This window comes from Lissotriton vulgaris, chromosome 9 (genome assembly GCF_964263255.1).
Source record: "Lissotriton vulgaris chromosome 9, aLisVul1.2, whole genome shotgun sequence".
Classification (NCBI taxonomy): Eukaryota; Metazoa; Chordata; class Amphibia; order Caudata; family Salamandridae; genus Lissotriton; species Lissotriton vulgaris.
Window position 1 is genome coordinate 167,174,209 of NC_141697.1, and position 25,197 is coordinate 167,199,405.

Consider the following 25,197-nt stretch of genomic DNA (forward strand, 5'->3'; position numbering starts at 1 on the left):
TCGCGAGGTTCTCCATTCCGCCTGGGAGCCTCGCAGTACAGCTCACGCCGGCCTCTTCACCCGGTCCCCCCATCTCTGGACCGGGGCTCGTCACCGGCACTCGAGGAGGCGGGTGGGCTCCCGACCTCCTCTCTCCCGCATAACTTCCTTCGACACCGGGCTGGGCTTCTTCGCAAAGGCGGAAGTCCTGCCCAGCGCCAGGCGCCACATTGCCTGACTTCCTGTTTTGGGGATGGGCTGCGGCAGTGATTTCCCGGGTGAGAAGTGAGGGCTAGGCTCCCTCGAGAACAAAAATAAGTGTATAAGCGGGGTGGGCACCCTCGCTAGATGCTAATAAGTGGGGTAGGCACCTGCAGCAATTAAACAATAGAAACGAAGATGCAGGGTGGGCACCTGCTTAAATAAATGAACAAATAAGCGGCCATAATCGGGGTTGGCACCCGTAACTTACAAGAAGGCCATCTCGAAGGAATCCCTCGCCGGGGATTCCTTTTTCCTCGTCAGGCAGTGCCGCCGCTCTGCCTAGCCCACGCAGTCCTCCTTCCCTGAGGCCTTAAAATACAGCGCTCCCAAGGCGCTTAGGCTCTACCAAGCCTTGGTAAAAGCAATCCTGAAGAGCCAATGGCCCCAACAGTCCTGGAGGCATCAGGGGAAGCCACAGGGGACCCCAAACAAGAAATCCAAGGCATACAGGGCTTGGGCAGGGCCCAGGGAGGCAAGCCTTCCCCTGGGCCCCAGCAGCAGCACGCCCCTGGTAACATTTTCATGGGGTCACAGCCCTCTTTTATACACCATTTCCTTTGTCTACAAAGGTGCAGGCAAGGGGCGAACCAGATGCAACTGGTTCTTGAGCACTTTGTTTTGCTCAGCCCCTCTGCCTATTCACAGGATGGGTCAGGGACATTAGACACACCACAGGGGGTGGAGCCAGCATTGTGGAGGGAAGACCCAGCCCTATTCAGGTCCCAGGTGCACTCCTCCCTCCCATCAACATGCAGATCTCCCCGTTCACCACCGGGCAGACCCATCCTGACTCCTGGAGGCAGGCACACCAGCCAGCTCCAGCCAATCACAAGCCAGACAGTCAATTCACATTCACTGCACAGACATGCCAACTTCTAGAAGTGGCACTTCCACACTAGACACATTAAATACCCGCACATCATCGCGCAGCATTTAGTCTCACGAGTTCGCACATACCAAATTCGACCCTGCACTCCCCACACATCAGGAACTACCATGGACACACATATCCCCATGCATTCCTAAGGGAGGGCAGGCCACTCTCACCACACATACACAGAGAGCGCACGCACTTTACACTAGACCACAGTGAAAAAGTGCGCAGAGGCCTAAAATCCCCAACACCAGGTACAGAAACAGACTATGAAAAAATGCATAAAGTTTCTGGGTGAACCTGCCAAAAGGGCCAAGTCCAACACTCTGGTAGTGAATTACAGCCATTTTCATATCACTATTGAAAGGCTATCTTGCCCATAGGCTATAATGGGGAATGCTCTGTATAATGTTTACCTGCATATCTTCCCATATGAGCAAGATAGAAAATTGAAGTCTGGTATCCCTAAACTCAGATTTTAATAACACATATTTTAGGAAGGATGATTTTTAAATCCTGAGTTTGAAAGCGGCACTTTTAGAAAGTGGCTGCTTTCTTGTCTGACCTTCTGTGTGCCTTTTGATGTTTGTGAGTTGACTGACTGGTTTGTGAGTGACAGGGTTGGGGGATTCCAGGAAACAGAATGAGTCCGCCCAGTGGTGAATAGAGAAATCTGCATCTAGATGGGAGGGAGGAGTTGCACCTGGGACCTGAATAGGACAGGGCTTTCCCTCCACAATGCTGGCTCCATCTCCTGTGGGGTGTCTGATGTTTCTGCTCTGCACTGTGAAAGGAAAGAAGGAGTCATGTAAACAGAGTGCTCCAGAACTGGTTCGGACCGGGCTCAGAGCACTCCTGCATAAAGGGAACAAAGACTTTTTGGGGACCCCAGACCACTGAACTTTAGATCATCCGGAATCAAGAAGGAACCTCTACTGAGGGAGTTCTGTCCTTCCTGGAGTGCTTGGTCCAGTTGTGGTGGCTCTGGAAGTTGTGCCAGTTGTTTGGGAAGCTGTACAAGGAGAAACAAAGACAATCTGCAAATTTTTACACATCGCTCGCTTGCGGAGCACATCCCTGACAGTGCGAGGAAATTCCAGCCGCCGCGATGATCAAGTTTGTCGCAGCGCCTGTTGCCTGCTGCAAGAACCAATGCATCCTTCGCTTGCGGAACCCATCGCTCCGGTGCGGGAAGATTACCAGCACTGCGAGTATCGTCGCAGAGCCTGTCGTCGCTGGTTGAGATTGCCGCACCGCTTGCTTGCGGACCGCATTACGTCGCTGCGAGTGGAGAAGATCGACGCTGCGCATCGCTGCCGCAACTGAGATCGTCGCCGTCCCGAAGATCGTCGCATCGTATCTTTGCCAGACGTTTCCTACGAAACCTGCGCACCGGAATCCATACAAGGTATCGCCTCCCTCCCCATACAGACCGGATTCGTCGCAACACGCCCGCTGCGTCCAGCGGGGCTGTTGCATCGCCTCCCAGGGTCTCAGGAGTGACGCATCGCTTGTTTTTCAATGCTGCAGCTTTCACTTTGGAACTTTTGTCGCATCTAAAGGTACTTTTGGCTAAACGTGACACAACTGTGGATTATTTTGATGCATACCCTAGAACTCTTTTAACCCCTTCGATATTCTTGAACTGTGTATGTTGGATTTTTGTCATTTTGGTCTTGTGTAGTTTAGATAAAGATACTTTATTTTTCTAAACTGGTGTGGAGTCCATTTGTGGTGTTTTCACTGTGTTACTGCGAGTGTTGGTACAAATACTTTACACATTGCCTTTGATAAGCCTGTCTGGTCGTGCCAAGCTACCAAGGGGGTGAGCAGGGGTTATCTAAAGAGTGTATCCACCTTACCCTGACTAGAAGCAAGGGTCCCTATTTGGACATTGGTACCTACCTCTGCCAACTAGAGACCCCCAGATCTAACAGCACTGTATTTGTACCATCAATGCCGGGAACATCTTCAAAGTCCTATGCACTGTTCAAAGAGCATACTCTGGCACACACCCATTATACCTGCAGAAACTGGCACCTCATTTTACCCCAATCAGGACTCGTCACTCAATGCCTGTCCTTTGGATAGCTAAAAATTATTTATAAAATGTCTTGATAAATAAATAAATAAACAAGAAACATTAAGCAAGCTATCAAGAATCTCTCTGAAGTCTTATGACTAAAAGTTTCGTTTTTTGACTAATTTACTATATCTTGAAAGAAGCATGGGCATCTGTGCAGTCATTATGGTTGCAGTGGAAATAAACCAGTAAAAAATTGATCAAATCTGTGCCGTATGCCCATGCGATGATCAAATGAAGCTGTCTCTTTCCAGGGATTTCTCAGACTATTTCTAAAACAGCTTCTGGAGCAAAGGTGTACATAGAACCAGAACTCAAACAGGTCACTTTCCTAGCTGTATCACTAATGGAGCCTTGTCAGTCACAAGCACTGGACGATTCTCCTGAGAAGTTCACCAATATAGTAAACACATCTAGAACTACTCCAGGAGGAAGAACCACAAACCATTCACTGATTGTGGATCACAAAAAGGTTCACATTTAGAGATGCAGATATTCACCTCTGCCCCCTTACTATCCAGAGAATAAGGACACAATAACATAAGGGATGTACAGGTCTATTTTAAAATGTAGCGTGCATTCCATACTGAACGACAGCCATGGAAATAGTGACAAACTTTCATTGAATTTCTAACTTCTTGGAAAAACACCCTTAGCATGTTAGGGATACACATATGTGGGCATTGATAATATGACCCCTCTTTTGGAGTAAATTTCCAGTGTCTGCAATAGGTGGCCGAAATTCTACCACCATTGCAGATATCGTTGGTGCAAAAACACCGCAAAAGTGTTTGACGTAAGCTTGATTATTTTTCAGCCTGTTATAACATAGCATAATACATAATATATAATAGCACACCTTGTTAAAAAATCATCCTACTCGAAACTTCTGCAATCATAAAATATTCCAAAAGAAGAAAATGTTCCTAAAGAAATACAAAACCACTTCACCCCTCAAAAATTGTGAAAAACTCAATATAGGTCCAAGGATTGCTTGATGGTAATTGATCACACCAAAAATAGCAATACTGCCCCGGTGGAGGTATTTACAATATGCACATTCACCACATTATTCAGAAATCGATAGTGTCACTTGCTTTCTACATTCCGAAGTGCGCAAACTTAGAATGTGTGTATTATGTCAGTACCATGATTTCCCTGGTGAAAAGTGTGCAGGAAAAACGTTTCAGCCTGATTACTGGCACAGTTAAAATTCCAATTTAGGTGCAAAAGGGATTTGTGTTGTGGTAATAATAAAGCCCAAAGTAATTTTCCATTTATAAAGGTAAATGCTAAACATCCATCTGACAAGACAAGCAAATGTGGCCTTGTGTTTAAGTGGTGATTAGGAGAGACATCTTGAAACAGTGTATCAAAATGTCACCAAATGGAAAGGCCACTGACATGGAAGTTATTGACACGTCAGCCACATGCCAGGGTCTATTTCAGCTAGAAAACAGCGAGCGAGATCAGAAAACATCAAAATGCAGACCGACATTTAACTGAAAGCCAGAGGCAAAGAGCATGGCTTTGGGGAAAACTCAATATTGAAATGCAGCCATTGCTAACAAGCAGTGCTCAGAAAAAAAGGAATATGGGTTCTGCATATCTAAGTGAAAGGGCCCTTCCAGAAAAGAAAATTATTACATTAAACAATAAATAACAGACCCAGAGCAGATGGTCCTCTGGCTAACTGCACGAAAAATTTAATTTTATCTTGGTGTAAAACTTCACACATCTGACTGCCAATTAAAAATCAGAGCCATCAGAATGATAATCTCTGCACAGAAAACGAAAAATCTCAGTTTTTCTTCCTATCGGTTTCATTAGCAATGAGGTGTGCATTTGCACGTGAGCCTAAAAGAGTGCTTGCTTGTCTCAAACCTGCTTAGTATACATGATGAAAAACGATATTTGTATTTCCTCTTATGTTTATTTTTTACAGTAGTTGTATTACTGTTGCATTTAGTGTTGCATGTGTGTGCCTTTAAGGCTGTTGCTATAAGTGAGTTTCAAATATGTAACGTTGTGTGTGTGCTTCTGCGTGAAGGCATATAGCAAAGTCTCCTTTTTTGTACGACAAATTAGTTTTTATTTTTCTGCACCCTAATTTTACTAGCATTTCAGTTAGGTTGAAAAGAAGATTTTTGTCTCCATCCACATAAAAAATGTGACAAGTCCCGAATTGTCTCCTTATTTTCAATGGAAGACTTTGAAAGAATTTTAGAACAAGTGTCATGGAATTATAATGCCTGGCATATATGGGCGTTTATATTCCAATAGCTGATAGGTGTAATATGGCTCTTGGGTTAAGAGGTTGTTAATTGCCTTGTATCACACTTAAACAAGGGATTGAACAAACAGATGGGCCATCATGAGCAGTATGAAGTGGTGATAAACATTGTATTCACTTATGAAGGTCAAGTTGCAAAATGCATACTGGCCTTAAATAGACTTTAAGTATAGGCTCAGGTACGACTCTAGCCAAAATGTACGGGATTTATTCTGCAACCCTAGAGTATTAGCATTGGTAGCAGACTCTAGTAGTCATGATTAAAAATTCTGATTTTGTGGTGCCACTCATCATATGTCTGGATAGTGTGCGAATGTGCATATATGAGGTATGGAGGAGACATGTTGGAAAAGGTATGTTCTGGTCAAAATGCACACATTGGCTCTCTACTGCGATTTTTAGTTGCTCTGTAAATAGTTTCAACAGCAGAGGAACTTGACACGAACCCACAATAATTATCCAGGTGATGAGGGCAGTTATTATATAATTGTTATCAACCAAGGTACATTTGTCCTTCAGAGGAGAGTCAGTTCATGCAGTTGCCTTTGGATCTAATACAAACATGACCTCCAAAAGCCACGGGAAATTATTTTAAACCTCTGTAAAAGACTGCAGCTATAGAGTTAAATAACCATAGGGAAATACGATTACTGTGATAGATATTGAACCATGCTCTTGCACTGCATGATTGAATGGTTCTTAGGGAAACCTACATCTGGGTGGCAGTCTTATATTTACAATATAGAACACTTCTCAGGACATACACATTTAAATGGTTTAATAGTTCCGAAATGAGGTTGGGTAGACCGAAATTACATTCATGGAGAATCGCCTTCAGTCAGTTCTTCAACATTTACATTAATGCAAAGGAGACAGAAGCATCATATATAAGTGCACATATAAGTGTGAACTTGCTTGAGGAGGAACATAAAAGTAGTCAGGAAGGAGACAGGAAGAGGTGGGAAGGTGGGGGTGCAACCATGGCTGGTTAGAGGTAAGTAGGGCAGAGTGTTGTGGGCAGGAGGTTGGGTGGTGGCTGTTGTAAATATGATTCTTGGTTTACCACAATTCTAATTAACCCTTCCTCTATGTTTACCTTTAGTTCCTTCCAGTAGAACTCTGTAATGTTGTTTGCTATGTCATCAGCTGTTTAGGATTCCAGACTTGCCAGTTAGAGTCTGGTCATCTGGACAGATGTAGCGTTTACTTTAATGGCATTAGCTGTAGGAGGGTAGAAGGTGGTGGTGATGCTGCTCATCACCAGAGTAGTATGGTTCCACATACTGCTTCACTTTCAAATGATTCGTCTTCTGTTCTTAAAAAATACCAGGAGTTTAAGGTCTCGCCATCCTCCTGTTTATTTGAATGACTACTTGTGCTAGTTTCATTTATTGTTCTTAAAAGTCTTTAAGTTATTTTTATTTATGATAAGGGAAGGAGATGTGTTGTAAATATGATTCTTGGTTTACCACAATTCTAATGAACCCTTCTTCTATGTTTTACCTTTAGTGCCTTCTACTAGAACTCTTTAATGTTCTTTGCTATGTCATCAGCTGTTTAGGATTCCAGACTTGCCAGTTGGAGTCTAGTCAGCTGGACAGATGTAGCGTTTACTTCTACTCTTGAATACACCAATACTTATACTTGGATACAGACTCCTGAGAGCTTCGTTAAGTATACAACAACGGCCCTTGAGCAAAATGCTACCAGGGGGCAGACAGTACTTGCAGCACGGAAACTGTATGGGGAAATGCCAGTTTCATGGAGGAAACGGATGACACCGGAGGGGTTCTTGCCTCGAGGGCGGAGTTCATGCTGCAACAAGATCATGTTTGAAGAGGCGGGTTGATGCCGTGTGATCCCGACTGTACCTCTGAAGTGTGGCTTTGATCTTGATTTTTCATCCTGGAATTTTGGTTAATGCCCTTGCAGTATTCATTTCCTAAATTGCAGGATGCAAACAATGATCTCTGCCCTCTGTGCCAGAAGTTAACGCTGTTAATTGCTCACCCAGCAAATAGGAGCTGGCTTCTGTGTCAAACGTCCACGATGAGGGGATTGGCCATTAACATATCTGCGGCCTCGCAGGAAAGGGGACTACAATGCTATTAGCAAATGCAACCAACCTCGTCGCCATTCGCAGACCCATCCGCTGCACTTCCCTCCTCTGTGATTCAACTCATCCCAGGCAGGTTTGCAGGGCAGCTCAGCTCCCTTAGTTATAAAGCAGCCCTGCCATTCCTCTGTTTGCCTGAGCCAAATCTGAGCATTCATTGCAGGCTGCTAATAAGGACTCTCAAACTGTTCAAAGTCTGCACGTGCTGAAAGAATTGAGCTTCATGGCGGAGGGCGGCGTCACTTTGCAATAGGTCTTCCAGGGCTCGCTTCGGACCCCCATTTGTTATCATGCATGTGCCCACTGGTATTAGGCGAACATTCCCCGATTGATTTATGATGCTGTCGCTGTAATACTATGCGTGCCCTTAGCCGCCGTGAAACAGCTGACCTTTTGCGTGAACTTCTTGAGAGACTAATGAGGTTACCTCTCCCCGGAGGAGGGGCTGCAGTGCTCAAGCAGAGCATCCGGTCAATACCGATCACATTCAAGCAGCTCATTAACCCCCGGGTAAATATCAGATCTGTTTTCAATGCACAGTTTTATCGCCGGAATGATCTGTAATCCTGATCCCAAGTTTCTGCTTGACATTCAACATAACGTTTTACTTTACAATCCATTCCTATTCAAGGCATCGGTCATCAAATGTCACAAAAGATTACATTGTGATATTTTGTGTGTAATAATAATCTTTCTGTCTACAGGGTTGCAGGTGAAAGGAATATTGTAATGTTAAAAGGCTGTGCACCTGAACTCATTGGAAGAGGAGTGTCCCAGTGATTGTGTACAGCTCACCTCTCTATGCAATGCAACTGCTGTGACATCGGAGCAGAATGCCATATGCAAAGCATGTGCAGACCGGTTGTGTTTGTTTTGTCACTTCCAGAGAACTTTTAAGGCATGGGCAAAGTAGGCAATTGCCCAGGACCCCCACTTTCCAAGGCCCCCCCCCTGGAATGTAAAAGTTCTGTCTAGATCATTTCAGTGTATTTCTGTCTCTCATCCTACAAGATACAAATCAATATTACCATGCAACAAAGGGCTTGAATAGGCAGATAACTGCTACTAAAATATAAAGCTGTTTCAAATAGGGGACCGGAAATGTTCTCTTACATGGGCCACCAAAATCCTTAGGATGATACTGCTTCTGTCGCAGGCGTTGGTGAAATTACACTGCCCAGCATTTTCTTCACAGAAATGCCAATCGTGATACCACTAATAAGGTCAAATATACCAATCATTCGTGCCACTCATAGTGATTGAAGAGAATTTTTCAAATAATATTTAAATTGATTTCTTTTTATTTAGTCTTTAAATCTACTATTTGGAAACTTTTTTCTTTTGAATACAAATAATCAATTTCGAACAGGACCTTCCTTCCGCATTCTCCACATTCTCAGCGTGCTCAGCGTCCTCCAGAGTCCTCGCTGTCGGCTCCGGCTCCTGCGGTCTCAGCGCGAAAGCTTTATCCAAGATAGGCTGGCAGAGGGTAGAATCTTTATGACTCGGGGGTTCTTTTGGATTTCTCAGGATGAGAGCCTTCTGTGCACCATCAATAGCGCCCCTTTTTGCCAACGGTTTAGCGCTCAACTTCTCCCCGCTGCTGCCCGCATGGGAGTCCGTCATTTTCTTGCCAAGTTCTGCGGGGGTCGCCTCGCTCCTCCAGCGTAGCGGAGCCCTGTATCACTCATCTGCTGGGTAGAGATTCCCTGGGAATCCCTTGTGCCGTCGTGGCTGGAGGCCGCAAGCCTTTACATCTCGTTAGGGTTTTTCGCCGGTTTTGGCCCCCGCGGTGCCATTCTGCTGCTTCTTACTCTTAGAAGCTCCACAACTTTTGACACGTCCTGACAAAGTGCCGAAAATGCCTGAGCTGCCGAGTGAGCCAGCCACTGCTTCCGAACTCCTTCTTGCCGCTTTACAAGGGCGCCAAGATCCCGAGCCGTGTGGAGCAGGAACATTCCATCTGGGTCATCATGCAGATAAAGGAGGGGAAGAGGGAGACCTGCGACTGAGCGCTACGGAGTATCAGCGGCCATCTTGCCATACGCATCTTCAACTCATTTAAATTGTAATTTAAAGTTTTTATTCTGAAAATGCCACATTTAAAATTGGAATTTTTCTGTCTGAACCAAATGCGCTTTGCTGCCAGTGCCCAGGATTACATTACTTTAATGGCTCTCCTATGTGTATTCCTTCTAGGCAAGGAACAAAACAGCCTTGGATATGGGAATGGATTTTCTCTCCTGAACAGGATGGCCTGGGGGTTGTGCTCATCTCTTCTTGACCTTCAAAGGGCAGACTGCGAGCTGTGCCCACCAATTTTCTAGACTCCCTTCCTGACTGCTCTGTCACTGGCAAATGCAGTTGACACATGGCACCTATGTCTTCCATACTGGACACCATAGTTTCTAACATTGTGATGTAACACAATCTTTTGTGGCCGGTCTAGAGGTGCAGCTATTGAATGTACCACCATACTTCTCTTGTTTAGTGAATCCATATAATTTCTAAATTGCATGCATGCTTTCAAGTAAATGCTTTATATGTATTTCCCATGGAGTTTAAAGGGACACTTTCCAGTAAATCTAAAGTTCAGTCTCCACAACCTCATTATATCAGTGCACCCTGCTGATTCACATGCCTTTCCTCCACTCCGAAAACGATGGATTTGGGCCCAGATCTTTTGACTGGGGGAGTGTGTGACATTGATCCACATTCAGTCCATCACTTGTTGTTTTTGCAATTGCCGCCCTAAGTGCGCTGGGGATGCCCAGACGTGGGTCCCAGGCACTCCACACCACTTGGAGTCAAGCTAGCCGGGCTGATGAGAGGTGTTACCTCGAAACCGGTCCGGTCCTCGGATGCTTGATTCCGTTCTGGGAAGGACATGGCTTTTGTAGTTCGGACTGGACTGTTCCCATGGGGCAACAGGGTCAGAGCTGATTTGCATATCGCCATTGTCTAACCCAGGGTGGTGTGGAGTGCAAAAAAACGATGGATTTGGGCCCAGATCTTTTGACTGGGGGAGTGTGTGACATTGATCCACATTCAGTCCATCACTTGTTGTTTTTGCAATTTCCTCCACTGGGCAGATACATTAATTGTGACAGTGTGGGTGCTTGACTTAAACATAAACCCACACAGTGTTATTATCTCCAAAGTGTCCTCTGAGTATTTTCCATTTTATTAGCTATTCTAGGTTAAAATTCCTTTACAGCAACCATGGGCATATGATGTATTCTTCTGAGTAGAATAATCCATTAGTTGGATCACCCCTGAATTGTTAGATCTCCTCCACTTTCATGAATCAACTATGCTGTCCTGAGCTGTCATCTAATCCGAAATACACTTTGCCATCACCGGACACGTACAGCTCTAATTATTTATCTGCTTTCTCCTCCCTATACTGGCTGCTTACTTATCTTCTACACAAATCTACTCGTATTACCTTCTCTTCCAGAAATCATCAAGCACAATAATATCTGCTGCTTCTCCAGTTAACATGAAAAAACAAGATTGCCAAAATCTGTCCCTAAAACAAATCTTACCCCTTACCAAAACGGACCACAACAAAACACAATCTTTCCAATGTATTAAATAAATTATTCATGCACAAGGTGATTAAGCACTGTACAGAAGAAGGAGAAGATTCATGAGGGATATTGCAGAGTCTGAGCGAAGGAGGAGGAAAAAGGACCAGTGCAAGAGAGAAGACAATGAAGTGGGACCTAGTGATCGCAGATTAGTAAGGGCCGTAATGGGGGGAATCTCTCTTTATGTAGGAATGGCAACCAAGTATCAAGACAGGGACACCGTTGCTTGAAGAGAGGGGTCCTAAGCTCTTATTAAAAATTAAATAGGAATGGAGCCTTCTGAGTTTGAAGGGGTATAGATTTAAATTGCACAGAGATTTTACATGTTAATCCTCTCCTTTCTGGAAATTTCATTTTCAGTTCATGATTTGTACTGCCTAGAAGTTGCACACACAACTGCGATTTTGATCTTACTTGTCATGTAATGTGTAATGCTGATGATACAGCATGTTTTAAAAGAGATGAAACTGACCATATGGGGACTCTGGTGTTCTTTTACGGTTAGAATGATCATATTGTATTTCAGGGTTAAAGCACAGAGAATGCTCTTCGAGTGGAAGAACAGATACATCTCTGCGATGTCAGCCAACAGGTCATTGCCTGTCTTGAGATGAAACCATAACAAGTGCTTAAGCCTTATTTTTAAATTATTGTGCCACTTACTTCGGTAGCCCTTTAAAACATGTTTCAGGCCTGCCATTGCAGCTTGATGAACTTTTAAATTGCTAATTCAACCTCGCAAACTGAACCTTTGCAAGGTCTAAGGCTCCCTTTTCAATACATAAGTCACCCCTATGGTTTTATGAAAGGTATTTATTAAGTGTGAGCTAATGCCCATAGGTGTCTTGATGCTGTAGTAACCAGTCAGAAAGGTGAAACCTAAAAAGTTTTCTAGCTTGAAACAAAGAGCCAGGTTTTAAGAGATTTCCTAAAATCCTGTAAACAGGAGGAAGTTGTAGGTTCCCAAAGCAAAGAATTCCCAAGCACGGCAGTCGATCTGAAGAAACTTTTACTGCCCCATGTGGCTTTTCTGAAGGGAGCGACTACAATATTTTTTGCCGTACTTGAGCGAAGAGAGGGGAGTGACCTGCTTGGAATGTACCACCTAAGATGTTTTTTAAAATACGCTCGTCCATTCCCATGGTTGACCCTAAACAACTCATAGGACAGTGTGTATTGTATTTAAAAGGTAGGACATAAGTTGTTATCTTTTACATGTCCTAGTAGTGAAAAACTCCCAAATTAGTTTTTCGCTAATGTGAGGCCTACCTCTCTCATAGAATAACATTGATTTAACATACTAACTTCAGTAGGTGGTAACATTTGATTGAGAACAGCTAGAAAAGTCATGTTTCGTCTCAAAATAATTTAACATCCTCTTTAATGGTAAAGTCGAATTCTAATTCTGAAAATGCCACTTTTAGAACGTTAGCATTTTTTTGACCTAGCCATTTGGTGGCTGCAGATGGTGTCCTGGGTCATATGACTATGAATAGTTGACAGTTGGCCTTTGTGTATTCCTCCCAGACAGTGAGACATAGGGGGACTATGTGTTGGCAGGATTGGCAGAGCTGGCAGGATGTTGGCAGGGTGGGCAAAGCTGTTCCCTACCCCACTTACATTTCAAAGGGCTGCCTCCTGGACACTCACAAATGAACTTGACACCAGCCTTTTTCACCCATAGACCACTGGAATTTTGGACAGGGGAAGGAAGGAAACTTCCAAAACCAGACAGGGTGTAGCCTTGACGTCTCCCCTATTTCAAAGAAGTGCACCAGACTTAAATATTGGACCCTCAGACCACCGTTTTTTGTACCCTCCAGGACCTGAATAGGGCTCCCAGAAGTTTTTTTTCATTTTATTCATTAAAATATTCTAAATTTTCTTAAATTGGTGTGGGGGTGTTTCCTGTGTTGTGTTTCCACTGTATTATTGTTTGTGTACTGCATAAATACTTAACAGAATGCCTCTAAGTTAATCCTGACTGGACTGCTATTCTGATAAATTTCCAGAGGTTTAGGCCCATGCTAATATAGGGACTTTTTTGATTTATCTGGGAAGGGATTGTGGTTGTTGTTAAAACTCTGTTTTATACAGCAGCCATTTTAATCTTGTTTTCAATGCAGGTTCTGAAGCCGAGGTAGGTGTCTATGAAAATGACTAGGATTTAGGAGCTGGCAACAGGTTGTGGGGTGAAGCTTTTGTGATTTAGGGCCCGATGTAGGTAAACTCCAATTTACCACTTCTTAAATACCGAATCATACCGATTCGGTATTTGAGAAGTGGTTAATTGGAGCGGGGAGATGTGGGTATTTCAGAATCGGTAAATACCGAATCTGTAAGATTCGGTATTTACCAATTCTGTAAATACCGAATCGGTATCCCCCATTGATTCCTATGGGCCTTGAAGCCCATAGGATTCAAAGGGCATTACCGAATCGGTATTTACCGATTCGGTAATTACTGATTTCTGCAAGGGTGCAGGGGGTGTCACTTTGACACCCCCTAGCACCCCCAATACAGGCTTGGGTGCCATGTGGCAGGCATACATGCCCTAGGGGCAGGTCTGCCTGCCACATGGCATAGGTGTGCATGCACACATGTGCATGCACACCGGAATCGGTATTTTACCATGAAGTTGTATTTCATGGTAAAATACTGATTCGGTAACACCTGTGGGACTCAGAAGAGTCCCACCTACATTAGGAATTTACCGAATCGGTAGAATTACCGAATCGGTATTTTACCGATTAGGTAATTTTACCGATTCGGTAAATGTGCAGTTAACTACATATGCCCTTGGAAACGGGCACCTACATACCAAATGGCCATTTACCGGTCGGAAACGGGCGAAATCGGCCATTTCCGACCGGTATTAAGGCTCCTACATTGGGCCCTTAGTTCCAAGCCAACCTTGCACATATTTGCTTACATTCATGGTTGACCAGCACAAAATCTATCCTCAGTTGGTTCAGTCAGAAGTGAGTTTTCAATATCCAGTGTTGAGCTGTTGTCAGGCCGTTCATCAGAGAATAAACATTATTAAGAAGAGCTCTGGGGCATAACGGAGTACCCTCCATAAGCCGCGGTGGGGGTCCCTCAGGGTTTCTTGTTTTGGAGGGGGCCCCCTCACCCTCTAAGCCATGCCAATGCATGCCATGCAAAAGGCTTGTAATGGCATGGAATATGAGATAGTTAGATGCTTGAGAAAGCCACTTTGCTTTACCAAACAGTTTTAAAACATTGGCATTTTCTTGCCTTGGCCATTTGGTGCCTGCAGCCTGTTTCTGGTCACATGACTGGGTTTAGTTGGCGTCAGGCTCTGTGTATTCCTCCTAACAGCCACATACAATGGGAATTTAGATGTGACTGGATGGGTCATCACTGGCAGGATGAGAGGGAGGAGGTGGGCCCAACCTCACACCTGAATAGGCTGTGCCTTATCTCCACACAAAGGGCCTACCAACTGTGCATTGTCACTTTAGCCAGCTTGGAGCCAGGACAGGTGTGGTAGGAAATTCCATGCACTTCAAAGACACTGTCTAGAAGCTTCTCCCGCCGTCTAGAACCAGGGCACCAGTGTATAAAATAAGGCCATCAGACACCGCCACTTTAGTGCACTGACAGGAAGAAGGGCTGCTGTGCCACTGAAAGGGCTGTTACTCTGCTAGCACTCCTTCACTGAAGGAGTTGTTACATTACTGTGCTGACCTGCTGCCCTCTTGCCTACTAGATCTGAAACCATCTTAAACCCACGAACCCCGAGTGACTCAAAGGGCTAGTCTGCTGGCATTCTGATCTGTGCCTCAAGGACATAACAGGCTCCCCACAGCTCCTGGACCTGTCTTGACCAAGTTCCTGACACCTAAGACAAGCCTATCTTGTCCTGGACCCTGGGTGTAGCTCTTGAGCTCTTAAATTCAAGCTTTTGGGATCTTAGCAACCACAAACAGCCCATTCACACCGGAAACGCGAGGCTCACACTGAATATCAATCAGCATGCATCGTTCGCCCGCAGAGGACCGACAATGTGAAGTACCAGTCCGCCCATTCACGATGCCCAGGCTGCTCTTCACGCCATTCCAAACACCCCCAGTGACTCTCTCCTTGCTTCCAGCAACTTTCCTTCAACATGAATGGGACTCTTGGCAGAAAACTTGAGAAGGCAAACCTTCAGGAGGACTAATCTGGGGCTATATCTGACATATGCTACATCGTGGTGTGTGTATGTATGTATGTATGTATAGGCATTTATATAGCGCACTACTTACCCGGAGGGTCCCAAGGCGCTTCGACCGCTGCGAAACCCTTCCTGGCTTCCCTGAGAGATGGTCCCTTAATGGGTATCTCCAGGGTGAGACCAGGCATCCCCGGCGGTCTGGTGGGGCCGTTAGTGAAGATGAGGCAAGCTAATGCCCAGAGTTGCCGAGTGTGATCGCTGATCAGAGTGGGCACCGAGGCGAGAGAATTATCGAGTCCGCTGACCCTGGTCCAGAAACCTGCCGCGCCGGGAATCGAACCCTGGTCCCGGGCCGTCCTCTGCTCTCGGGTCTGCCGCCTCTAACCAGTGAGCCACACTACTTCAGTGAAAGTTTGACTTTGACCCTTTGCAGCCGACCAGATAGCTGTAGTTGGCGCTTTACTTAATTACTTCAGAAATTTTTGGTTTTATTTTAAATTAAGCTCTATTTTTCTAACCTGGTGTGGGACCTTCTGTGGTGTTCTCACTGTTTTTCTTTTAGAAGTATTGCACAAATACTTTACACATTGCCTCTAAATTAAGCCTGACTGCTCTGTGCCAAGCTACCAAGAGGTGGAGCACGTTAATTTAGGTTTTACTTGTGCCATACCCTGACTAGGACTGTGTTGCTGCTTGACCGGAGATTACACCCCAGTCAACCAGTGACCCAATTTCTAACAATGAGGCTAAAGAAAGACAAGTTCGGACTGCAGGAAAGGCTGCCATAAATGCTCATATACACTGGTCAATGACTCTGAAAGTCTACGCTAGAAAGTCATGCTTACAGTTATCAGCATTTCTTTAATGGGATCAGTTCGTGTCTGCGTCTTTGGGAAAAGTGAAACACTTTAAACATTGTCGGGCATGACGTGGATTTTAATGCCGTCAAACCAAAATAAAGGACCTAACTGGACAATTATTACTTTTTTACCGAAACATAAAAAGGATCATATATTAAATATCGTCTACGTTGATATAGGTCGATATACAGAATTACTGAATTATTTAAATCGCACTAAAGGTTTGAACATTTAACAGCTGCTCCGCGAGAAGTCAGTATTCAATAAAGCAGATTTACGACAGTGTTTTAAGTGCATGCTTGCCCTCGCGAGCTTCAAACCATTATCCTCAGTACGGCACTAAACAACAGGGATCTTGAAGACGTCACTACAAAAGGGATTTCGTTTCGTGAGGTAGCCGGAGGTTAAAACTTGTATTTCTTTCAGCCTCGAGAGGCCTATTTCGGAATGAGATTGTGAATGCACCTCTGGAAGGATTAGAATGACGGCTCATGTTCAGCTGGGAGTACGGGAAAAATCAGCTTGTGGCTGATGTCAAACGTTCAATCCGATCATTCAAGAGAAACCACAGTCGGGGACTGCTAGTACCAGCCAAGGAGTTTAAGATGCTGAAATGGTATACAATAGAAAGCCGAGAAGAGCTACAGGTGGACATGTATCACTATTATTTCCCTCTACCAAGGGCATTAACATCTCTAAATTGCCATTTGACAATTATGGGCCAAAGCAGAAGTCCAGACATCAAAATGAGTGTGGGAGGGGAAAAAGCTCTTTAAGCCCTACATGCAAGGCAATCAATCATTCCGCAACTGACTCACATTCGCCACAAAGTCTCTTTGCTTATAACATACTTTGTTGTCATTTTTCAATCAAAGAAAATCAACTCCATAGTGAAGCTTATAACCCTTTGCACTCCTCAGCAGACTCAGCTGCCCAGGAACACTGCTACTACATGTATCTTGTAGGAGAGTGCGTTCACGTTATTGTTAGTATAGCTATTTCCTACTTCAGCAAAATTAACAGAGGTATACAAGAAAAAGAGGACATCAGGGCACTACAGTCAATAAATGTGAGACCTATGCAGTGTGAAGTGCAGCTTACTGGTTGGTCTGTTACCCACCTTTATAGGCGCGAGCGTCCACTAGTTCCTTGACAGGGCCAAACATTTAACTATTTTGTGTCGTTTTCTTATCTGATTTCTTCACATATGTCTTCTGTACAATTTTCCATGCCTATAATTAGGCTCGTTTGGAAGTTCTCATAGCTATAAAGTGCAGGGTAGCAATTTTAGATATTATCAAATGGACCACTTCCGCCAATCATGCTTCAAGCGAGTGGGTGTCCCAGTGCAGCTGCAGTTCTGTTGTACAGTTTTGACTCAACCTTGCACCCTGCCTTCCAATGTTAGTACTGTCTGTGTCAGCTTCATGTTGGCGTATCCCAAGCTGTTTTAACATTCCAACATTCCAACATTCTCCTGCCCATCACTGATGGGGGAGTGACTTCCAAAACAGTACTGAACTCCTAATTGTACACATTGCATCATGATATTGACCTCTATCTTTATCCATGTGGCAGACTTGGCTTCCCAAGTATTTTTCAGTCTTAAAGGGGGTGGATCTATTAATTGCTGTTGGATCTGACCTGTAGTATATATTGTAAACAGATACGATATTCCCCATTTTAGTCTGAGCCCTGATAGGTCTACAAAGCGTTTTAGTGGTTATTTTGTTTGTAATAACTGTGATTGGGGCTTTTAAGGTATCAAAGTGTGTAATCCGCATTGAGCTATATCATGTGCTGTAATTCGGCAACATCTGTTGCATTCATTTTCCCATACTGCCTACAGGTTTCTGCCAGAGGTTCTATACCCAAGTAAATAGCATGGACGACTGGACTGGGCAACCCCTGCCATACACCTCTGAACAATCTCAGCTTGCAGAAAGTACCTGACTGCCTAAAGTTCAAGTCAATATTTGGCTATTTTAAACACACTTGCTCAGATCACTAGGATTTAGAATGAAGAAACATAACATTTGTTATTGTCGACGTTCTAAGCTGTTAAAGTGACTGAGCCAGTCTTAGCATTCCATAGAGAGTGCCACATGTGTGCTTTGCCTCTATTGTAAACTCAGCAAGAAGGGTGAAGGGACTAAGCTAAAGTGGGAGAGTATTTCAAAGAGAAGACCCAAACTCTTTGAATGGGCAAAACCTACTGCGAGGTCAGGGTGGTTTGAACACCACTTTTTCTCCTTTCTACCTTCCGCTCACCTTCACTCTTATAGTAGGACAGTACTAAGGGGGCTCCCAATCATGTATAAGGTAACTTGTACCACAAGCAGGAACGCCCGGCTGGGAATGCTACCCCTTAAAGGACAACGTTTAAAATGTATGTATAAAATTCTTAATAAAAAAAAAAAAGAAAACATCATAATGAAGAGTGACATGTGAGCAGTTGTATGGTTGATATGAGCCATGTATAGCTTTGATAATAAGGATGAACACTTTACACTGGACCTCTGCACCTTTGTTCGGTAGACAGACAACCAGTTTAGTACTGAGACAAAGAAATGGGTTAACGTTGTCAAGTAATCGAGTGTCTATATGGCTAAATGTGGGTGGATGTTCTGACTGTTTCGCAACTGGACCCTGAGCACCAGAGAGGTAAATGCGATAAATGATTGATTATTGACTACAATTCAAGGTTAAGTTGAATCCCAGAGTCCCTGGCTGAATTTGTACGTGTCAAGGTTAGAGCATGGTAGGAGTGAAAAGAGAAGTGACACTGATGCGGTGTGGAAGCAGATCATTTCAATGTTAGCAGAGTAAAGTATTTTGGACTGCAGTGCTACCCAGAGTCCATGTGCTAGGCATAGTAAAAGAACAAACATTCTTGGAGATTACATGGAGAAAAAAAATGAAGAAAAAGATGATGTCACCAATTAGGGCTGTGTAGAGTGAGAAAGAGAGGACCAAGAACTGAGCATGAAGACGGTTAGAATCCCCATTGTGGTTAGTGTCGATGGCAAGAAGAACTAGGAACAATAAACAGACTACTTGGAGAAGTAGGCAGGGAACAAGCGTCTTTGTCCATGATGCTAAAAGAGACTAGGGGCAGCGATATGCTAGAATAGTTGACAGTGTTGAATACATCCAAGAGATTGAGGAGATGAAATGAGGTCATTCAGGTGCACAGAAGTTTGAGAGATGCATGATAGCCATTTCCATAGACTGGAATTTAATGAAGATAAATTGCAGAGGATTAACCATACTGAAGAATGGGTTTAGGAGAGAACATACGTTTAGGCGTAGAAAAGAACTGGAGTAGTGAGAATATTGGCTGTTGTCTGAACATAAAGGGACAGTCACTGTTAGTATTTTAGTAGGAGAAAACAACAGATTTAAAGCACTGAGGATGTATTACACAAAAGTAGTCAGGAAGCACAGTGAAGCAGATTGCCAAACAAGAAAGATCGGTGTAGTGGCTTTCACACTTGGAGACAGAAAGGGTTAAAGGGTTGAATGAAGGGTCAGTGGAGCTAAGTATGGAAATTGATTCTGAAAGAGATGTCATTGTGAGAGTATTGAAATATCCAGTGTTTTGGGAGGTGTGTTGACTGGAGAGGAGAAAGCCAAAAGTATGTCTGACTAAAAATGTTAGCAAATCACACTTCCCTGCATAGTCATGATCACCCAAGATTTATTTCCTTTTTCTAGGCCCTATTATTACTTCTATTATGACTGTGTGCCATGTGACTTTGTTATTCAGTGACATACGTGTGCTTTTCTGCTAAAATGGTACTGTCAAACTCAATTTAACCTAATTGGTCTATTTATTTTCTTCAAATTTTCTAACTTTGCATGTGCGCCGTAATGTATAGCACATATACAAACGTGGAAAAAGTTTAACCATTCCTATGCCTATGCATAGTATTTTGCACTGAAAGCATGCACTTCCAGTAAAACATTCTATAATAGATATCCCACACATACCATGATGCAAGCATTAGTGCATTTTACAAGGCAGCTTAAAAGCACCACTGGAGGGGATGACAGCAGCAGAACCATAACGTTGTAGACTTGGCACTGTCCCGCTGTCTCCCTTTCGTGCACGGCATTTCTTCAACTTTGGATGCTTCACTGTATTGCATCACCTCTAAGAAACTCTAGACCTAAGTTTGAAGGTTAAAAACATTTTGAGGGGTGGCCCGCTTGTTGTCTCTGGCCCTCCGTTGTGGACCCAATATTTTTCAATTAATCTTTATGCGTTCAAGGTGTTTTTGGCGTTTAAAGTTTAATAGTTAATATATCTAGTTCTCCTTGTCCAATTTATTCAAGCTGGTATATTTTGTATATTATTTATTTCTCTTTTTTAAACTGTATTGAAAATTACATTGTGTTTAATAACTTTGAGACTGTTTTTACTGCTGGAACTAAACATGGAAATTTCCTACTGCTTTTGCCATCACTCCCAGGGGTGAAGCAGAGATTCTGAGACCAAAATGGTTGGCTTCATCAAATTCACTTATTTTAAGATCTCATCTCATGCCTAAACCATCACCCCATAAATCATGCAGCACAATACTTACTCTGCATCTAACTTAACAGTAATATAGTTTCTACCCATCTCATATTACGTTTCATCTAAAGTCTTTCAACACTTCCTTCAGAATTATGTTTTGGCCTAACCTGATGGTGCAGATTAATTCTGTAAGGGGTCTGCTTCCTAAATGAATACCTCTAATTATTGACAGAACTGTTTTGAGAAGAGTTTAAGGAGAAGTTGAAGTGAGTTTCATGAGGTCAATCGCCATGGTCATTGTAGTGAGTGTTGCTTTGTATAAATGTTTTTTTCAGAGTATTGGATTTTTCCTACCTATGTAGATGGGTGCGCAATTGTGCTTTGAGTGCCCAGGTAGCATGTGAGATCCATGGCTATTAACCATTAGCCAGGTTAACGGAGAAAGGAAAATGAATTCAAACATCTCTGCGCTCATACAAAGTGTAAAATCCCACAAAGTCGATTGCTTTGCTATATGAAAGAACTACTGAGATATAATTACGAATAGGAAAATGTTTGCTAGGTCTTATCCCCATCTCAACCAAATCTGAACTTTAAATATAGGATCTCTCACTCAAATCTCACTCATTTCAAACATTAGTCTTTTTTAAACCACCAAAATATATACATGGATTTCAAATTCTGAGAGCCATGTGCAGTTTGATTTTTCTTTAACTCAAATGCTCTATTATACTTTTCTCTATTATACTTTATTGTAATATCAAATGCTGATGTGTATTCATACTTGGGCTAAACAGTCTCTCCTTGTAGCAGTCTCCACATCTATAATGTCATGGTTTGGTATTGTACTCAATGATACAATGTGTATATGTACAAACTAGGCATATTGTGATTTCAGCTGCCATGCATAGCAGAAAGGTTATGAGCATTTGAGCAAATTGTGAACTATAGTATTAGGTGTTGGGTGGACATGGCATTTCAAACATGCCAGGAATATAGGAACCAAAAGATCAAATACAATCAACATAAATTAGGCAATCTCCATGACATACTAAGGACATACGAAGAAAGATCAGCATAATCAGTTCATCTGACAAGTAATTCACATGGAAATCAGTCCTATTAGCTATTCTATTTGTAAGTATTTAATAATCTGAACTGGTTGTATTTAATACATGAGGCAACAGCAAAAATGAAAGGGAGACCCACGCCAATGGTGCAGGTCTAACACCTAACACATAGTATTGAACCAAAAAGGCTTAAAAAGTAGCAGAGGTCTTAAAAGCAGGCAGCTGCACTGGGGGACTTCAATTCAGAAGTTATTTCTGGTGAAACACTTAGATTAGATGACATTTACAATCTTTATGATTGTCTTTTGAGTTGTCAGTAGTACAAAACAATTATTGTTTGTGTGGTAGATCTTCAATTAAAATGCAATATTAAAATGCTGTAAACCTCTGAAACTTAAAGTATATTCAGTTGCGATGATGACTGTTAACATCAATTACTTAGTAAGACCTAGATAAAATGTGACACTCTGAATACTAAGTTCACTTATATGCAGACAACATTACTTTTCTATTGGGGTGTCCTTACCTATATGTCGGCCATACATGTGGTACCAGAAACTGAAGCAATATACAGTGTTGGTGGCTCCATATGGGGTTTTGGGAGCTAGATTGAACAAAGGACTAACCAAACGGGCCATCTCTCCTTCTTGTCTCGGGCGAGATGTCTCAATGTAAAGGTAGAAACCTGGTAGAGTAAAACAGGAATATAAAGGATTACAACTTGCTACTTTGCATAAATAGTGTTTAAATTATAATCAACAAATTAGAGTCGCAATTTAAGAAAAGGTTAGCAAGTCCGGTGACAAAATTAACAGCCTACTTATAGAATTTCTTCAAAAGGTCTCCTAAGGTGGTATGGTTATATCTTGTAAACCAATACTTTAAATATGTGTTTCCTGGAGTTCACTCAATTCCTAGAAAGATGACCCTATCAAAATAGGAATCATAGTCATATGACATGCAAGCTGTATGGATTCTTTCATACGTCATCAATTGTATTCATGGACATCACACAATATGTCATAATACATTGTTAAATTGTTTGGTACAAAAGATGGAACATATGGTAACTGGAATAAATATATTAATGTCCTCAGAATAAAATAATTCTAAATATGTAGTTCACTATGAAGGGACATGAAGAGCAAATTATTGATTAATGTATAATAAAATAACATTCAGCCATTACATTTAAAGTAATATGATGCATACCATTCTATTATTCTTTTCAACTGTTAATGTGTTTGCAAACAAATAAAACATAACTGTGTTTATCAGAACATACTTAGGACTTGAATGTTCCATACTGCAGTAGTGAAATAGTGAGAGTACTGTATGAAATCCTCGAGTAATATAATACAAAGATTTATAACTGAGGTACGTTTAATTATTTGGGGTCATTTCCATGCTAAACCTGTACTTTGTGATTACCCAGCTAATACACATTTAGTCTAGTATACAGCCAGAACAGCAAGACAGCCATATCTAATCCTGAAAATGAAATTATGAATGACATCATAATAAACTCTTAATATATAACAGGGCAGTCAGTGAATGCACCTGTAACCTTATTGAATGCTTGTTTTGTAAATCTGTGCATATGCTCCTTAGTTTGTAGATTCACTAGTTCAATGTCAATGTTTGCAGAACTGGGGCTGCATGATAGAAAGTGCCCTGTGGGTGCAACAGGTCGGTGCACCAGTTGTTTGTGCCCGAGGGACTTTGGAATTACAAATGGGGAGGCACTTTGGGATTACAAAAGGGATTGCAGATGCCTGCAATATGGATCACGTTAGTATAAGATATGCAGAAGTGCAATCATGAGCGGCATACCCTCATGTACATGGGGCCATGGCCATGGCCATAGACTCATGCACATGTGGGAACCCTTTGCCTGTACGACCAAACTTTTATTACAGATACTGGAGAAATGGCTAAGAAGCTGTCAGGGGATGCACTGATTGTATGCCACATAGAGGTGGTGCACAGTCAGTGCACCTCCCAAAAGCCACCATTCGAAGGAGAGAAATGGATACCAGAGACACTCCAGCCTTGTTGGAAATGGCCCTTTTTGCAAGGTTATCCCCAAACTTTTTCCTTCTTCCTATCTTGTTTTTCCCGACCTGTGGTTGTTGGCAATATGACTCTGGGCACTTTACCACTGCTGATCGGTGCTAAAGTGCATATGCTCTCTCTGTAAATTGTTGTTGCGATTGATTATCAACGATTGGCATATTTGTTTTACCAGTAGGTCCCTAGTAAAGTGCACTGAGTGTGCCAGGGCTGGTAATTCAAATGCTACTAGTGGGCCTGCAGCAGTGATTGTGCCACCCACATGAGTAGCCCTAACATTGTGCCTCAGGCCTGCCACCGCAGTGCCTGTGGGCAGTTGCTAACTGCCATAATGTCCTGACCAGTGTACACACTTGCCAGGCCTGACCCTTCCCTTTTCCTACACATTGGACACCCCTAACATGTCCTGATAGTGAAATGCTGCCAATTTCGTTTTTTCATGATTAAAGGCCATCTTGCCCGTAGGATAGAATGGGTAATGCTGTGTCCCATGTGTACCTGCATATCTCCCCATAGGAGCAAGATGGAAAGCTGAAGTCTGGTATCCCTGAACTCAGAATTTGATAACGCATCTTTTATGAAAGATGTTTTTTAAATTCCGTGTTTGAAAATAGCACTTTTAGAAAGTGGCTATTTTTCTGTTCAACCTTTCTGTGTGCCTCTGCCTGTTTGTGTATTGACTGTCTGGTTTGTGAGTGACTGGGGCTGGGGTGGCTCCAGGAGGCTGGGTGAGTCAGCACTAAGCTGAATAGACCTATCTACATTTGGAGTGATGGGAGGGGTTACACCTGGGTCTGAATAGGGCTGTGCCTGCCTCCCACAATGCTGGCTCCACCTCCTGCTGTGCGTCAGATAGCCCTGGCCCACACTCACAAAGGAAGAAGACATGCCATGGCAGAGGGCACCTAGAATTGGTTTGGACTGGATCCTGGACCCCTCACACATGTAAGAACAAAGACTTTTGGGGTATAAAAGTAAGAGCTGAAACCCCAGTAAAATTAGACCACTTTTGCCAACAAGAGGAATCCCTGCCAATAAAGATCAGCTGAAGAGACTGGAAAGGAAGTCTGTCCTTGCTGTGTTTTCTGGGGCTGACCTACAGTTTGCTGTTACTACTAAGGAAGGGGACAGGGGACTTTGCTGTGCGCTGTGTTCCCCCCACCTGCTGAAGAAAGGACTTTGCTGTGTGCTGTGTCCAGGAATAAGTGTCTCCAAGGGCCTGAGAAGAGCTGGCCTCCTGTTGAAACTCAGGGATATAAAAGTGTGCCAGAGACTTCTACAATCAAGAGG

General features: G+C 43.1%; 1 protein-coding gene across 4 annotated transcripts in view; it reads right to left on the reverse strand.

The window, feature by feature from the left end:
- The window catches only part of MDGA2 (MAM domain containing glycosylphosphatidylinositol anchor 2), a 1,595,858-nt gene that overhangs the window by 29,618 nt on the left and 1,541,043 nt on the right, over positions 1 to 25,197 (reverse strand). For all 4 annotated transcript variants that reach the window (XM_086937278.1, XM_086937277.1, XM_086937275.1 and 1 more), the window contains one exon: positions 22,361 to 22,519. In XM_086937278.1, the coding sequence (XP_086793404.1) occupies positions 22,361 to 22,519 (159 nt within the window). The remainder of the gene's footprint in view (positions 1 to 22,360; positions 22,520 to 25,197) is intronic.